General features: G+C 42.2%; 1 protein-coding gene across 2 annotated transcripts in view; it reads right to left on the reverse strand.

The window, feature by feature from the left end:
- Positions 1-19,149, reverse strand: part of LOC146367865 (RNA-binding Raly-like protein) — a 61,820-nt gene that overhangs the window by 24,483 nt on the left and 18,188 nt on the right. For both annotated transcript variants that reach the window (XM_084912104.1, XM_084912105.1), the window contains exon 2: positions 18,368-18,642. In XM_084912104.1, coding sequence (XP_084768230.1) covers positions 18,368-18,623 — 256 coding nt within the window. In that variant the 5' untranslated portion in view covers positions 18,624-18,642. The remainder of the gene's footprint in view (positions 1-18,367; positions 18,643-19,149) is intronic.

A 19,149-nucleotide genomic window follows, 5' to 3' on the forward strand; every position in this document is an offset into this window, starting at 1 on the left:
CTAAGAGGAATTTGAAATAGCTTGTTATATATGTTTCAATGTGAAGTCAAACGCAGTTAGAGTGAATTTAAGATTGGACTGCTTTAATGAGCTACTGACATATATGAATCATCCTGTCAATATCAAATACTTTAGTCTTAACCTGCTTGCAGGACTCCCACCCAAGAAGTGTACTGTAATTAATCTGTCAGCTCTCTTTGAACAGCATGGCTCCGTCTAACCATGTAGTTATTCCAATATGGATGAGGACCTCGGGGCTTAGACAGTTTTTGTTGTGGGGATACGGGGATTAATCGCTCAACAGCTTGTCCTTCCTTAATGAAATCCGTGTACTTTACTCTTTTGCCCTTTTCAGGAAAATGGTTTCCTGGCAGTGCATAAATTTGGCAGCCTGTCTTCAAGCTCCTGAGCATCTAATGAAATTATTTGACCTGCTGATCTATGAGTCATTTAGAAGAATGTGATGTTAGGCCACTGAACTTCCAAGTTGACTGGACTCTAAATATCACATTGGCGATATAACTATTAGTAGGCGGATGTTCGTAAGCACAAAAGGCAATATTCTGATGCCACTGTTGTACCTCCCAACATTGGTATGTGTTAATTTTTTTGCATTAAAACATAATGAGCATACAGCTGTAGCCTGAGGTAAAGATAATTTAAGAGTCTTTCATCTCTCCTGAGCTGCACTCCTGCACTAATGCACTTTCCTCCTTTTCCAGTTTGGCATTTTTTTTTCCCTATGATGTAACTACGTGGCTCTCAAGTGCAACACTTTGAAACACTTTAACCCCTGGAGCCGGTCCATCACTTCCACATAAGCACACGCTTGTTAATCTGTGCAAGCAGCTGGAAAACAAAGCGGCAGCTGCAACCTGCTTGAAACTACTTGAACATCTGCTCCAAAACTTGTGTACTTCATTCAAAGGTGGACTGTAGACAAAACCACCTGCCTAAACTAATACAAACCTCCCGTGAGACATCTTTAGCAAACATGAATTGTCACCAACTCTGTGATGAGCTACTTTGATAATTCATTGTTCAAACCAGTAGGTCCCAACATGTTGGTACTCATCCTCCAATAAAAGGCCAAAGTTTAATCAGACAAGCTGTGTGGAGGTTATTTGTATTTGAAAGGAGAAATATTTTTGTGACATTTTCCTCCTTTGCAAGCTAATAAAAGGTTGAAAACCACTGGCTTAATCACATTTAAGCCAAAATAGAAATACAAAAATTCACATTCACATTTACTGCATGGGTTGATTTTATGTAATAGTAGTGACTTAGATTTCTTTAAAATAGGAAATATTACAATAATAATACTAAAGTTAATGATGCGGTGCCATTTAGCTGCTTCAATTTCAGAGTCCTGAATGCACCAGAGCCTTACGTGACGTTACAAACTCGGGGCTGTGCGTGTGTGAATGAGCATGTCTGATGAGAAAGCCCTGCTGCTGACAAAAATAACGCTCAGTTGCGGGGCACGTTTAATTAATTTCAATAAAATATTAATAGGAGAGTTAGAAACGCAAACTGCAGCCTTTTATAAATAATGGATGACGATTATCAGTTAGTACATATAGAGCTTGGTACATGAGGTTCATTAATGTTATAAATTATTCATGCACCCACAAATTTGCAAAGATGGACCCGCAGCACTCAGCCTCGTACGCGCACAGGTGCGCACACACCTGGAGCTGCGAGCCACTGAGCAGCTCCAGAGAAGACGTCTTACTCGTACAACCGCACTCTTAATTTGTCTCCAGCGACAGTAAAATTAAATCAGATCCCGCATCCTCAGAAATCTCCAAGCCCTCTGAAAAGCAAAGAAATAGGAAGAGGATGTTTTGCTGTATGAAGTACTTAAATGACTCCGAGGTGTTGATCCTGCGCGATTTAGTTACAGTGCGACAGCCCACGCTGTGATATCAAGCGAGTTATTCGAAAAGGTGCATCCACTCATTAAAATACTGAGGATGGAGAAGCAGTGGTTACAAACTTTAATCCGAAAAGTGCCTCAAATAAACACATTTCCAGTTACTTAGTTTATCACTTCCAGTTTAACAACTTTTTAATCATTTACACGACTAAAACAAAAACCACCATCTTCCTATACGTTCTGCACCAGATGTTTAAAGTGCCAGTAATGACCTCCTCATACTCACATCTCTGATTGCGACGCCTGCCTTTGTACATGGTCATGACGAGCGTGGAAACAAAACGGGTGATGCTGTGGCTGAGCCGACTTTGCTTCCTCTTTCTCCTAAAAACCAGACAGACTGGAGCACCTCCAGCTCCAGACTCCGAGCAGAGCTGAGCAGAGCCGCTCCGGACCGTACCATTAATCCACCTATTCCAGGGGGAGCCATAGACGCAAACGCTCCACTAAGCTCCAATAGCAAAAGCACAGAAGGGGAAGTAAAAATCCTGCTTTCACGTCTTTGCGCGGTTTATTTGCTGAGAATTACAATGCGTTAATTATAATGATTATCTAAGGATGGCAGAAAAAAATACTGGCTACTCTCCCCTTAAAGTTTTGCCTAATAGAAGTTGTTGTAATATCTGGTATTTTTTGTGGAGCCCCTGAAGCCAAAAAAAAAATAAAAAATCTTGAAGAAGCTGTATGACTCCAGTAGATAAGTCTTCCAATGTTTTATATATTTTGCCCATGGCTACATTCAAAGTCTCTCCATTCCTTCACAAAGTTTTTACCAAATTAACCGGGTTTTTGTCATTTTTCATTTCTCCTGTAATGTTTGAATATTTTCAAAAGATGCCACACATCATATTTCACTTACTTAGTGGCCAAAATATGCTTTTGTTATTATTAGAAAATTTTGTCTTATATTCTAATTTTCTGTTACATATAAACAGTTCCAGTGTTGGATGTTCTTATTAAACATGGTCAAAGTTTTCAAAAATTAGGTCAGTGTAGATGTGAGTTATCCCCATGAGACAAAAAAAGAGCTGAGGCTCCACTTTTTTCTACTTTCTACATAGCTACACTCACTTGCAGTTCAAACCTTCTCTTTTCATGGGGCAGCCAATAAGAAAGGGGTTGGCTTAAAGTGAGGGTGCCGGAAAGAGAGAGAGGGTTGACCGAGAGTCTGCCCCAACCCGCCATTGTATGTTGAAAATCATTTATTTTGAACTATGCTGATCATGCAAAGCTGCTTCAGTAGAATCCACTTTAATCTAAGACTACTGAATCTAAAATAGCCATGATAGATGCAGAAAAATGTAACTGTCATGTCACAAACATGGCATGTTTAAAAGACTCTTTTCAAAGACTCCACAGATATGTCCTTAAAATATCTTCTTTGGTAATCTGAGAGTTAATGATTGAATGGATGGATGGACGATTTGTTTTTCTACAGATGAAAATAAATTAATAAATTTGGATAACATCAGTTTACATCCCCATTGCATCCGCCATCTCATTATTTCCATCGTCTTTAAGGGTGAAATTAATGGTAATCAAATAATTTAAAGGTTACACAGATTCTTCCTGACTTACAGGGTCCTCGTTGTTCTCAGTTTGATGGTGAGGAGATGAAATTCCATTTTATTTGCAACAACAGTTACCTCAAGGTGCTTTATAATGTGAGGTAAAGACCCCACACTAACATAGAGAAAACCCAGACAATCCGACGCCCCCCTATGAACAAGCACTTGGCGACAGTGGGAAGAGTCAGGCTGAGGGAGGGGCCGCCATCTGCTGCGCCAGGTCGGCGGTGAATAGACCCACTAGGCAAAAAGGGTGGGGTTACATAGACTAATGGGTGTCCATGAGACTCACAGGTGACCAATATGGTTGATGCCAGGTGTATCAAATAGGCTTAGCCTTAAAAATCTTCATTTAAAAAAATAAAAATGAACATAAAATACTTGCATCCAATCTACAGTGTAGGCCTAATATAAAGCGAAAACAGGAGCACTGAGCAGCACTGTTCCAGTTTGCATAATCATGACCAGATGTAAATAAACATACATGTGTGATATTGTTATGTAAACATTGCTGGCAAGGGGAAACATTTTGATAACTTTCTGGGTTCTTGATTTTAGCCGACCTGGTCTGTGACCTAGGAGATTTGAGCAGGCTTAGCTTGCATGCAGGTGAACAGCTCATGGCATTTGTCCAGATAGCCTTGAACTTTCGTCAAATTATGTTTCCACTTATTGTTCTTTTCTAAACAGTGCCCAGCAGAGAGAAACAGCACAGAAAAACTGACCTTTGCCCACATTAGCCCAGACTGGGTCCCCAAAAGAGAAATGGGGTTGTATCAAACATAAAGCTGTAGGCAGTAAAAGCAAGACTAAAAGCTGAAAGATGCTGAATTGTGCGCCCACCTGTGTGAGTCTGCACTTATGAGCGGCCCTCTCTAACTCACTTAACCCAACAATGATATAAAAATAGTGATTGGTACAACAACAAAGATGCACACGTGTGTGCACAGTACACTCCAAATATAGACTTCTGCATTGTGTGAACACTTGCCCAGTCACAGATAATATGTTTAACATGTTTAATTACATACACACAGACTGTTGTATTCATTTTATTACTATATAATTTCAACTGTAAGAACTGTTAAGATGTTATCCTTAGTTCCATGATGCTTTATAGGTATAATGACTACATACAAGCATAAAAAAGGTCATTCTTTCTATTAATCACAGAATTTTAACCAATCTTTTTAGCAGAATAAACAAAACAAAATCTAATCACGGGGGTCACAAATGAACGATTCATTTGATATTTCAGCTACATCTTTAAAAAATGTCCTGATTTTTCTGTCCTCTAAAGCCACAGAAATTTTCTGTTTGACCTCACTATTCAAATGGCATCCAGTCATAAAAGTAAATCAGCCTCCCATTGTCACTGTCTCTCATTCATCAATCAGGGTTTTTAATTCATTTTAAAGTGGATAGCCTGTGGACTTAAGAGACAGATTTAAAAAAAAAAAATCAGCAGTGTGTCTAAAGGAGCCGACTCCCCAGCTGTTGCAGCTCTTAGGCTTGGATGAAGATGAAGCCTTGTAATTGTGATATCTAATTACACTGACATGGGGTTTGCAGCTGCCTCGTGCAAAGCCTGAAGTCTTAATTGTTTCTTTGTTCTCACAAAAAAAAGACAAGAAACTAAAAGCTCGTGAAGAAAACAGGCTGAGTGAGACGATTTGTGGCTTCAAGTCGCCGAAATCAAACTCCAGCGACATCAGCTATTGTCTCAATTTGACATCCCTTAAGAAAGAGTAAAAGTACCGCTGTGTGACTTAAGTGGTGAAAATACTGCATGACAACAACATATAATATATATATATAATTGTGTTCTGGCATATTTTCAAAAAAGTCGCCTGAGGCTAATTTAGAAATAAACCACATTGAGTGGCAGGCGAAGAACTTTCTAACAAACAGAGAAAAATCTTTTTGTGGAATTTAATGATTCATAAATGGAAAAATGTGATTGGATATTCTGTGCAGGATGCATGCAGTCTTTCCCTCGCTGACTACAAATGAATGATACATGCTGAGGGACAGCATGAGATGTCCCAGTTTTGGTCTCAATGCTATTCTCTCAGCACCATCTAGTGTTCATGCAGATGAGAAATTAATAAATGCATCAGCAGAGGCCAACAAACTGCTGGTATTGGAAAGAAAACAGAGGAACCTTTAGATAAAAATTTAAGCATTAATAAATGAATGTCAATGTGGCCTCACAGCAAGAAGGTCCTGAGTCCAGCTGGGGTCTTTCAGTGTGAAGCTTGCAGGTTCTTCCTGTGTCTGCATGGGTTATGTCCGGGTATTCCAGGATCTTCCTACAGCCCAGAGCCGTCCATGTTGTACCAATTGGTGACTCTAAGTGAATGTGAGCGTGAATGATTGTCTGTCTCTCTGTGTTAGCCCTGCAAAAGACTGCCAACCTGTCCACTGTGTACCCCTATGACAGCTGCAATAGGATACCGCACTCGTGCAACCCTGAACTGGATAAGCAGAAGAACATGAATCAATATAAATATCAAATTAGCAAAAGAAAAACAAACAGGCATCTAATCAATCCTCTGTATTGATTTTATGCCATTATTCTTGTGCGTATAACGACGTTTGTTCTCCTTTGTTATCTTTTTTGTTCCTGTGAAGCCCTTCAAAACGTACTATATAAATTGATTTTAAACTAAAGCAATTTCAAAGAAATGTTTCTCCTTGTGGGGTTATTTTTATTTAAGATGGAGTTTCAGTAAACAAGCCTACAATCAAACTATTACTAGCTAACTACTACAATGTAACACCTTTCCTGACTCAAACTCACAAGTGCAGAATTTATTATAGGACCATCCGCTCTTCTCAACTAAACGCCAGGATTTCACAGGTTTTACTGTAGTATCTATTTCAACCACAGGGAGGCACTCAAACACTACAAGACTGCTGTCACCCATGAACGCTCTCAAACACTATAAACCTAAGCAAGATGTGATCACACAAACACTGATTATGAAAAATGAATGTGGAAAATATCAGTACATCTGTGTCCAGATTTTATCCACGGAGACATTACAAGAAGGAAAGCTGAGTGAGTAAAAAAAGAAATGAAACCCTCCCCTATGACCAGCAGACATCTTCATCAGGGCCCAAGAAGCGGTTGCGAGACGAAGAACGCATCAGGGTGATTGAATGTCACTTTTAGTCACATTTAACACTTTAAGTCATTGTATCTGCAATCCGGTCATGTCTGAAGAAATTAAAACAGATAAAGCAAGCACGTCAGTATCTCATTGCTATCAAATCTACTCATGCAAGGGGTGCTGTGGTACCTCAGCAGGCTGAGCTGCTCACTGCAGGATATACAGGTTTGATTCTGACCTTGTAACATTCCTGTCACATATCATACATTCACACAGCTGCATTTCCTGTCATGCTTCAGTGAATATAATTTAATTTAAAAAAAAAAAAAAAGAAAAATGTAAAGGAAAATATCAAGCATTAATATCTTAGGCAGGCTGCAGATGCCTCTGGAGCATAATCAAATATGAAGTTCATGCTGCAGATGCCTCTGGAGCATAATCAAATATGAAGTTCATGTTTAAAAGATAAGGTGTTTAGGGTTAAATTTCTTGGAAGAATAAAGGCAGAAGAGATTACTTCCAAAGTAGGAAGAGACATTACTTTAGGCAACTGCAGAGCACCTCAGACACTTACTACTGTGCATTGTTAATATACTGGATTTAATGTCGGTGTGTGTGTGTGTGTGTGTGTGTGTGTGTGCGTGTGTGTGTGTGTGTGTGTGTGTGTGTGTGTGTGTGTGTGTGCGTGTGTGTGTGTGTGTGTGCGTGTGTGTGTGCGCGCACAGATGGTCAGACAATCAAGAGCAGCCAGTGGAGCCACAGTATGGCACACTAAGCAAAGTTTCACTTTGGCTGCTGTATGAAGCTCAGATGACGTGTTGACCCGAGATCTTCTCTAGACACTCTTTCTGTGTGTTTCTCAGAGAATACAACTGTGTCAGCATGCATAACAATGAGGCGAGCTTCTTTTAGCAGAGCAAAGGGGACGTGGTTTTGTGCTGACATCACTGTGAATATGTCTGTGTTGTGGCAAAGTGAAACAGAGTGGTGTTTATGACTACGACTGTTTTTCTTGGCACTAACTGGGTCTTATGAATGCAGTGATGAGCAGCTTTTATTGGAGATCTTATTATACCCCCAATTTCTGGCCTACATTTAGAGCTAAAATTTTTATTTACACCTGAGCAAAAACTGTGGTTGCTACTTAGACGAAGTGATTGATACCATTTTTTTCATGGTACATTTAACACAAAGCTAGAGCCAGCAGAGACAGGAAGATAGGGACACAGGAGGGATAGCTAGTTAGGCTAGAGCCAGCAGTCACTTAATTTGGAAAGAGAGCTAAAATACTGAAGTCAGTGCCAAAAACTCCCATGTTACAATGCCCAACTTTGCAGCATTAAAAGCACATTTACAGCCTGGTACAAACAGTTTGGTCCTTTATGGATTGTTTAACACATCATAACAACTCTCAGGAGGGTAATTTATTTTTTTATAACTTATCCACCTGGACACTGAAGGTAGGAGCTTGGCTGGTTTGACAGGCAGATGCCTCAACACCTGGCAGCTGTGGTGGATCATCTAATTAGCAGCCTCACCTCTGCTAATTAGAGTCACTAAACTAAAACTTTCTACTTTGTCTGCACTGTTGGTGTCTTTTGGAGCGATTTTAGGAAATAATCTGACACTTAATATGGCTTGCTCTTTGGTGCATCCTTGTGCTTCAGTTTAGGTGAGTGAGATTCTAGTGTTTCATTAGTCTGTTAGCACTAAATAGCAGTTATGCATGTCTATAGATATCTATAGATATCTTGCTAGCTAAGCTCATTAGAATTAACTAATAACTTCACTGCCTTGTACAATTACATGACAACTTCTAGCTAAAAGGAAGCTAACATAAAGACCACATCTATTTTTTAAACACAATCTTTGCTGGAAAACTGTTTAAAACAGTTGATTGGGCTCTGAGCTGAAGCTAGCTGACAGATAGTCTAACTTAGCCATAAAGAGACTGTTCAAAGCTAGAATACTGCTATTTCTAAAATAGACCTATGGTCTTTATGTAGTTTTGTTTTGTTGTTTTTAGTTTTTTCAAACAAAAATAGAGAGAAAATCAAAAGGAGCAAACCCTGGCTGGTCTGTCTTTATTTTATATTTGTTTCCTAAAGACACAGCTGGTTTGCCTGATAAGCTGACAGCTAGCAAGACATATAAGCAGGGATTTGACATTGGGTTTTCATTACTGAGCTTAAGGGTTTAGCTGACAAATGTCCTGCAAACACACAGGAGACACTGTGATACTTTTTCATATGTTGTCTGATAGTGAATTGATGCTAATCTCTGGTGCCCACCTATCAAATTTCACTATACTCTTGAAAATTTTTGAGTCTGAACAGCAACTTGAATTAATCATATGCAAACCACTTTGGCTTTTGTAGCATTTCTATTTTAACTATGATGTAAAAAAAAAACAAAAAAACATCACAGTGCTTACTGTTTTTGCCAGTTTTACTAAATTAAGTATCCCTGAAATGTCTCTAATATTGTCTCTGCCTGAGACAGCTATTCACTTTGAAAAGTAAAGCCTTATAGCAAATGTTAGAAAGGGTTATGTTATCTGAGGAGCTGTCGGTTACCAAATTTCAGTTTTTATATTTTTACCTAACTGTGGTGAGCTCAGGTATTCTTTTAGTTAGTTGGTGGACTGCTTTGACTCTACAGTCCTCAGTTAGCATGTTAAAGTTCCTGACAGCACAATTAGAAAATAACTGGACAAGTGTGGCTCATTTGGAAGTGTTACTAGGAGAAAGTCTCTTCTCTCTAAAAGGAACAAGGCAGCAAGGCTTAGGCTTCCAGAGTCGCATCTGATAAAGACACAAGACTTGTACAAGTGAGACCAAAAGTGGAGATGTTTGGCCATAATGCTCAGAGCCACATTTGGCAAAAAACAAACACATCAGAATAAGCACCTCGTACCAACTGTCACACACGGTGGTGGAGGGGTGATGATCTTGGCTTGTTTTGTAGTTACAGGACCTGGGTGCCTTGCAGACATTGATCAACCTGTATACCAAAGTATTATAGAGTCAAATGTGAGGCGAACCCATCTACCAGCTAAACCTTTGCCAGAACGAGGTCATGTAACAGGAAAATGATCCCAAGCACAGCAGCAAATGTAGAACAGAATAGCTGAAAAAGAAAAGTCCAGACCTCAACCTGATTGAAATGCAGTGGTGGGACCTTAAGAAAGCTGTGAATAAACGAATGGCCACAAACATCAATGAACTGAAGCAATGCTGTAAAGAAGAGTGGGCCAAAATTCCTCCACAATGACGTAAGAGACTGATAAAGCCATACAGAAAATGGTTATTTCAAGTTATTGCTGCTAAAGGTGCTTCTACCAGCTATTCAATCATGGGGACTGAATAGAGGTCTGTGAAAACTCTTTTTCACAGGACTGTAAACTACAGAGTCTTGTTGATGTATAAATGCAAAATTTGGTACAAACTAAAGGACAAAACCAGAAACTTGGTCTTTAAATTATAATGAACTGATAGATTGGGTAGTTCCAGTTAATCATTTCCAGAGAGGTCTGAGATCTGGAGGGTTCCTCACCGTTAGACTTGCACTGATATCTTGGTGAGTACAATAATCATATTATATGAATAATCATCAAAAACACTCGTGTGTTCTTTTTTTTTTTAAAAGGATACATTTTCATTACTGGCTCAGGCTGATAACTTGAGTGACAGTTTCACTAAAGAGATCAGTTATATAGTTACAATAATACCAGAACAGTTCTCAAGTCACGTAATTATGTGTAATAACTGTTAACCTTGCAATTTTACCACTGCCACATGTAATTTCATATCCAGAAATGCATGAAACTGGGCAAATATAAGGTGGAATTACAGATGTGACCCTGCAGCACTCTTATTCATATTTAATGAGAGAACAGGGCTTGGGGAAGACTTTTATTCTCTATGGAGGAGGCTGTAAGCCAATCAATAAGTAATATAAGGAAGACTTAGAGGGATCCACTGAATGCCTATGAGGACTGAGGCCTGAATGCATGTACGAGCTCGCCTTGTGTCCTTCCCGCAGCATCTCCCTTTTTAACTCAGCTGATTAAGTAAAAACGTATTCTGTATTTTAGAAACTTTGCCGAGGCCATACTTCAGTTTATTAAATTATTTCATACTTTTTACAGATCAAATATAAGACTGACAACCAGATACAGTGCAGAACTTTTGACCATGAATGGTAAAAACCAAATGACAGCTCAGGGTCTTCCGGCATTATTGATTAAAAATAAGAGTTGATCATTTGTAAGCTGTTCAGGCTCCATGAGGTTGAAACATAATTCTAGAAGCCCTTACACGGACCAAATCAATCATATTTTAAATCTTAAATTAAAACTGATTTTGTTTAGGTTTCTAAATAAACATTTATTATTGCTAGTTAATTTATTTAAAAAGGGAAAAAACTTTCAGGTCTACTAGTTCATCTCAGAAAATGTAAATATCTGGATGGGTAAGCAGGAACAGATGGATTTATGGATGGAAAATTTCATATATTTTGGATTTTTTCAATGTAAAGTGAAATATCAGGTCTTTCCTGTATTTGGCTTATAGATCATGAAAATCAGAACTCAGGCTTCTCAAATTGTGAAAATAATCATAAGAACATTTCCTAATATTCTGTAAAATATGTTCATTTTTATATTGAGTACTTGGTTGGGAGTCGATGCAGGATGGCATGGAGACAATCTGCTTGTGACACTGCTGAGTTGATACTGAAGCCCAGGTGGTTTTGATAGTAACAGGCCTAGGGAGCTGAATACAGTAATGACATGTCTAGCAAACAATTTGGTAGTAGCTGTGGCATTGTGGGCAGGTACTAAGTCCTGGTGGAAAAGGCAATACACATCTTCCGGTAGACGACTATGTTGACTCTGGACTTGGTAAAACACAGTGGACAAGCCATTCCAGCAGATTACATGGCACCCCAAATCAACCCAGACTTAGGAAACTTTACACTGGTCTGGATTCTGTGCTCTCCACTATTCCTCCAGACTCTGGGACCTTGATTTCCAAATGAAATGAAAGAATGGACCTTCACCAGAAAAGAGGACTTTGGACTATTGAGCAGCATTTCAGTTCTTTTTCTCCTTAGCCCACACAAGATACTTCTGACACTGTCTCTGGTACAGGAATGGCCCCTTTTCTGAATACCCCTGTGTGTGGTGGCTCTTGCACTGATACCAGCCTCAGTCCTTGTGAAGTTCTCTTGACAATCCACTGTTGCTTGTCCACCTTTTCCCATCATACTTTTTCCTTCCAGTTAATTTTAATACGGGAGGGCCCGTTGTCACAAACCCTGCGAGCCTACGTGCGTCACCATCCAGAAGAGGATTTTGCAACAGTCCATCGGGAGGCGTTGCTCCTAGAGGAGGAACAGTTGGGACACCAGGGATTGCAAACTACGTGCTTGGCAGTGGGAGAGTCCAGGTGTGTTAAGCCACCTTATGAACCAGACTGGAAAGAGACATTTAAAAAAGAAATTATGGAGGATGTCAAGGGTCAAATGCGAGATCTTGTCAAAGATGTTGTTAATGAGATTAAACCGCTCTTGCCACAGCAAAGCCCAGCCGGCTCAGCTTTTAATAAATCAAGGTTTAAGCCAAAGCGTTCTGGGTATGCTAATAACTGGACCCGAGAGGGAGAACCCATTTGCCATCGTTGTAAACAAGCTGGGCATATTGCCAGATTCTGTCCGAGCACACTAGACCAGCAACCACCTTTAAACTAATAAACCCCACTGCTGAGGCCCAGGCGGTGGGGACAAGGGACATTTCAAACAATCAGGGGGCCAGTACAGCTTTTGTGGGAGAATGTCCACTTATTGAGGTGTGTATGGGAGGAGTTAAAATGACTGGATTATTAGACACAGGCTCTCAGGTTACACTGGTGCAACAGCAGGTAATGGATCTCCATTTCCCTGAAGTGAATAAAACTGACACACCCCTGTTGTTCGCCTTAAAGGCCGCCAATGGACTTGAGATACCATACTCCGGCTATGCGGTTATGGATTTTGAGGTGGAAGGGGTGGAGATACCAGGAAAAGGGGTTGTGGTTGTGAGAAATGACTGTTCCACACACCCTTTAATTATTGGTATGAATGTTATTAGTGCATGCTGGAATGATGTTTTTGCCAAAGGCAAGTCTGCTTTTCACCCTCAAAAGCTGAAGTCCCGCAGAGCATGGAAAGAGGCGTTTGCTGTCTGTCAACAGACTGCTACCACCAAGACTGATGGCTTTCTAGGCTATGTTCGACCTGCTAGCCGCAGAGGAGTCAAGGTGCCCCCGAACTGTGAAGTGATGGTCTGGGCCCGGACGTGTAAAGGTAAGGGTGGGACAGAATGCGTGGCACTAGTAGAAGCCTTACCTGATGCTGGACCCTGGGGGGTAGCCCGAACCCTGTCAGTAGTCAAAGGAGGGAGGCTCCCTATCCGAGTCTGTAACCCTAATCCATACGAAGTGACTATAGGACGCTACCAGAAAATGGGCCAGTTGTATCGGGTGGAGGAGTCGGATGTGGAGTTGGACAGTGATCTTAGCCTGACAATGGGACCCGATGGTGTGATCGAGGTGGGCGTAGTTGAAGCAGCTGGGGCCGAAGAGCCTGTGATCCCTGAAGAGGAGGTGAGTCAACTGATTAACGGCATAGACTTGACCCCCCAGCAGAAGGCCGAGCTCCAGACCCTGCTGCAGAGGTGGCGAAAGGTGTTTGCTGTAAATGAGGAGGATTACGGAAGAACTGATTTGGTCCAACACCAGATCCACACAGGTGATGCACCACCCATTAAACAAAAATATCGCCCCTTACCACCACTGATGTACAAGGAGATTAAGATACTCCTAGCAGATATGCTGAAAAAAGGTGTCATTCGGGAGAGTAGTAGTCCCTGGGCAGCCCCCATTGTGTTGGTGAGGAAAAAGGATGGCAGTTGGCGATTTTGTGTAGACTACAGAAAATTAAACGCAGTAACTCATAAAGATGCGTTCCCACTCCCCCGAATTGAAGAGACTTTAACATGTCTGACCAGAGCTGAGTGGTTTTCCACACTGGATCTTGCCAGTGGATACTGGCAGGTGGAAATGGATCCTAAGGATCGGGAGAAAACTGCATTTACCACTCCTCTGGGTTTGTTTGAGTTTGATCGCATGCCTTTTGGACTCTGTAATGCCCCTGCCACCTTCCAGCGCCTGATGCAGCGGTGTCTAAGTAGTCACCTTTCTGAATCTGTTTTGGTATATCTGGATGATATAATAATCTACTCACCTGACTTCTCTACTCATCTACAGCAGTTGGAGAATGTCCTGCAGAAGCTGTGGCAACATGGGCTGAAGCTGAGGCTGGACAAATGTAAGCTGTTTTACCGTCAGGTGAAGTTCCTGGGGCATCTTGTCGACCAACAAGGGGTAAGACCGGACCCTGAGAAAATCCAAGCTGTCCAGAACTGGCCTGTTCCCTCTACCACCCGTCAGGTCAGAGCCTTCCTTGGCCTGGCAGGTTATTACAGGCGATTTGTCCCAGGGTTTGCTAGGTTGGCTCGACCTTTAAATGCTCTGCTCGTGGGAATTTCTAGCAGGTCAAGCATGCAGGTCCAGTGGTCTGCTGAATGTCAGGAAGCCTTTGACAGCTTGAAATGTGCTCTTACCGAGCCCCCTATTCTGGCTTATGCAGATTTCCTGGAGCCCTTTGCACTTTATACTGATGCCAGCAATCAAGGCTTAGGTGCTGTGTTAGCTCAGGTGCAAGATGGCAAGGAACGGGTGATTGCATATGCCAGCAGGAGCCTACACCCCACCGAGCGAAATGACAAAAACTATAGTTCCTTTAAACTGGAACTTTTAGCTCTAAAATGGGCCATTACTGAGAAGTTCAAGGATTACTTGACAGGTGCCAAGTTTGTTGTGTATACCGACAACAATCCTGTGGCCCACTTACAGAATGCTAGACTTGGGGCAACAGAGCAACGCTGGGTGGCACAGCTGGCATCCTTTGACTTCGAAGTTAAGTACAGGGCTGGAAAAGAGAATGCTAATGCTGATGCTCTCTCTAGGTTTCCCACAGACTGTCAAACAGCCTACATAAACATCACGAGTACTCCACGTCGGGATCCACAGGGGCTGGTGCCGCAGATGAATGACTGGAAGGAGGCACAAGAAAAGGACATGGATCTGCGCATCCTGAGGGAGTACGTGGAACAGGGAATCCCCCCTGATGCACCAATGAGGAGATCCCTGCCTAGCCCTGTACAGAAGTTATTACAGCAATGGAGAAGGCTGCAGGTTTGCGAGGGTACGCTGTGCAGAGAGGTAAGGGACCCTAACACTAACGAAATGTACCTTCAGATCCTATGTCCTGCAGAGAGACACAAGGAGGTGTGGGAGAAGTATCACGAGGCAGCGGCGCATGCGGGAGTGGAAAAGACACTGTCCAGGATACATCGCTTCTTTTATTGGCCCAGCATGGAAGAGGAGGTGCGCGAATTCCAGCTAGGGTGCGCTGCGTGTGGCCTGCGAGATAGAAATAGGCCTAGAGCCCCTTTGCATCCCATTATTGTGTCCTACCCCCTTGAGGTTGTGGCCCTGGACTTTCTTACATTGGGGAGGCCTACAGACAGGTACCAGAATATTCTGGTTATGACTGATCTTTTCACGCGGTACGCCTGGGCAGTTCCTACCAAAGACCAGACTGCTCAGACTGCGGTGCATGCTCTTTGGGCTCACGTGATTCAGACCTTCGGTTGCCCGACCAGGCTACACTCAGATAGAGGTGGTAGTTTTGAGTCTGCCCTGATGTACCAGCTGTGTAAGTGCTATGGCATTACAAAAAGCAAGACCACCCCATACCATCCGGCTGGAAATGGTGGGGTTGAGAGGATGAACCAGACATTGCTGCACATGCTTCGGTCCCTAGAGTCGGAGAGACAACAGAGGTGGCCAGAATATCTCCCAGAGCTCTTACAAGCATACAATAATACTGTCCATAGTGCCACAGGGTATGCGCCGTCGTACCTGATGTTTGGGCGGCATTTGAGACAGCCAGTGGATTTGAACCTAGGTGTTGAGCGGGATTCCCCATGCCACGACCTGGGAGGGTGGGTTAAGGACCATCACCAGAAACTATCTTTTGCCTATGAGATGGCTAGGAAGAAGATGAGGGCAGCAGCCACCCAAAACAAGAGGGCTTATGACCGAAGTGCGCGGGCCCTGCCGTTGGTGCCAGGCGAGAGAGTTTGGATAAGGGACAGGAATAGGCAGGGACAAGGCAAGTTGCACCCAGGTTGGAGCTCAGAGCCGTATGTGGTAGTGGAAGAAGTTGGCAATACAGGTGTAGTATATAGGGTGCGTCCGGAGAAAGAGGGGGGGGAGAAGGTCCTCCATCGGAATGCACTGAAGTTGTGCGTTACCCCAGCAGCAGACTACCACTCAGAGGGGCAGGAAGTCAGCCTTGAGGGAGAGGTGCTAGTTGAGCCTCCATTTTATGGTTTTGTGCCCAGCGCTCCAGCCCAGCAGCCGGGAGAGTTGTCAGAGGTGCGGCGCTCGACGAGGCCTAATTTTGGTCAGCCACCCGCCCGTTATGGGTCGCTTGACTAGTGTGACAGGGACTGTCACAGGTAAAATGTGGGGGGATGTCACACAGTGGAAAATTGTGTTTTTATATTTTGTTTTGTATCAGACTGTGTGTTGGTATATAGTGTCGATTTTATTTGCATGATTTTATTGTAATAGTGATGTTGCATGTTTGTTTATTGATATTCCTATTGCATGATTTTATCTCCATATTTTTAGTGTGTGTTTGGTGTTGTTGTACAGTATTTTTGTTCCACTGTGGATTGGGCGGACAATTGTGGGCACCTGTGAGGTGGGGGCGTTCCCCGGGGTGGCCTATCAGCCGCCTCTGCCTGCATCTGTGAGTATCGCTTTCCCACTGTTGGGCGCTAGGCGTAGCTTTGCCAGGGAAGGATAACAGCGGCTGCGCCGACAACGTTGCTGGCCCGTGTCTGTTGTTTCAGGGCGGAGCTACGAGGGAGGAAGTGCGCGGGTGGGGAGAGTGGCTGGACTGCACGATCGCGCACCGTCAGGTGGAGATAGGAGCCTCCTCCCTGGTCTTCTGCTGGCGAGATTCCCCATCCCGGAAGAGGAGTTCCTCTCCTGTCTCTTTCAGCTAAGGAACATTTGCCCGCGTGTGGCTGGACCGTGGGAATATAGGACTCTGGGGGGGGAGTTTTTAGCATATGGAAAACATTCATTTAGCTTTGTTTTTTTTTTTTAGTGTATGGTTATTCCTGCCGGCAGGGCTTTTAGCGGGTTGTGAACATTATTTTTATTGTATAGCGGGGATTTTAGCTTGTATTTGGGGTTCTGACTGTGTTTTATCCTGAAAATAAATGGTGTGTTTAAAGCCGGCTTAGCTTCTGTGCTCCGAGCGCTGACCCACTCACTCCCTTTCCGCTTGTATGTATACAGACGTGGTGGTGAAGATTTAGGTCCACCAGTTTAGCGGCTACATATACTTCTATGAAATCGTTCATAACAAGAAAGTCTTTCAAAGATATAATGAAAGACTCAAATTGCTGTACCGTATATGTCATGTGCAAGTGACCTCTATAGCATTTTATTGTTATTGATACATTATTGAGCAGTAAATGAGCCCTGCAGCAGGTCAAGTTGGAGCACAACTATATTGTGTGCATATAACATTATAAGAGTAGTATCAGGATGGATTACTGAATAGGACTGCCAGGCACAGAGCCAGATCACATGGCCTTAGAGATTTCATTTGGCCAGACCCTGGTAAGACATGACTGTTAACATCTCTTGTTGGGCAGTCAATCAAACAACAAAGAGACACAAAAACCTCTCAAACAGCCACACTACTAAGAGGCACAGAACAAAAAAGTCACAATACAGATGAAAATGCCAACAGCTTTAAAGAAACACAAAATGTTTGCAGTCAAAGCAACACAGTAAAAAAAAAAAAAGCACAGAGACAAAGATAAACCACCAGCAGGCTTTCAGTCTGGTTTTGCTGTTGTATAGCACGGATGTGGGCTTTCTGGGTGAGAGCGCCCAGAAGTTTATTCTGTCATAATCAGATCTGTCAACAATAGCAGCTTAAGCTCAGAAGTAAATGTATTAAAGTGTATTGAGAGAATGTAGTAGATTTACTGCAAATCCAAACACTTATACAAGTACCTGAAAATTGTACAGTACGGTGTTGGAGTAAATAATCACGTTAATTTCCTGCTCTGAATTTTCAGATCAATCTGACGATTAAAAGTGGCCATGTAAACTGAAAACTAGAAACTGCTGGTACACCAGCATCCCTGTCCACAGTGCAGCGAGATTTACATGTAGAGGTGTCAATCAAGAAGGAAGCCCCTGCTCTAAAACCTTCGGCATTCCTCGCTTCTGCTAAGAGGACATTAAAGATGTATGTTGTACAATCATTACACTGTGGAAAAGGTTTAAAAAAAATAACAATTAAAAACCCCAAACTACTGTTGATCAGTGTATGGAAACTTCTGACCACAACTGTATGTCCTGACACACAGTGAAACTAGAACCAACTCCGAAGTATTGAAAGTATTTAAGCTGTAAACAAAGAAGTTCTCTCTATTTATACTGCAAGTACTGAATTTACTGCTTCAGTTGATCATATGTTCACTGTAGTATATGTGGAGTATAATGGAAAGTTTCACCTGTTCATGGATCAAAATTGTTGCTTACCAAGTGATTGTCCAGCAACGATCCTGGCGTTCTCTCCAGCCACGGCTGCCCGGGCATTCCTCTCGCTGGCGTACTGAACAAAGGCGTAGCCTTTGTGGACAGAACAGCCCACAATCTTGCCGTATTTGGCAAAGATGGCCTCAATGTCAGCCTTGGTTACTACGGCTGTGTTGAGGTTGCCGATGAAAACGCGAGAGTTGAGGGAGCGTGGATCATTCTTGTTGGTCACGTTGCTGGTCTGGGTCTTCCCAGTCATCCTATTCCTGCAGCAATGCCTGCAGGGAGACACAGTTGAACACTGCTCAGGAAGCCAGGAAGGTTAGATTGCAGAGGTTATACATAGAGAGTCAAACAGCGAGCAGCAGTGGGATGTAAACACTGGTCAGATCTGAGAGCATATGTTGTAAATAATTCCTCAGATTTTCTTTGTGCAGGCTGAGAAACAAATCCCTTCCTAGTAAAACTGGAAAAAAAGGCTTGCATGTTATCCTAAAGGCTGTTTGTAGACAAATCTTTAATGATTTCATATTAGTCATATTCACGTATTTATTTATTCATTTATTTATTTATTTTTACAACTGCCACTTGTAAAAATTATAATACAGCATGTATTTGGTGTCATCTTTCCCTTCTGAGAATTTTTTATGATTAACCAAATGAGCAAAAGGACTGACAAAGAGGAAGACATTGATAGATAATAATTACAATAAATATCAAGCAAAGTTTAAATCAAACTCCAGGCACCATTGAACATAATTTTACAAAGCCAAACCTTGATTGCT

Source organism: Perissodus microlepis, chromosome 18 (assembly GCF_051167445.1).
Source record: "Perissodus microlepis isolate ML-2025 ecotype Zambia chromosome 18, ASM5116744v1, whole genome shotgun sequence".
NCBI lineage: Eukaryota > Metazoa > Chordata > Actinopteri > Cichliformes > Cichlidae > Perissodus > Perissodus microlepis.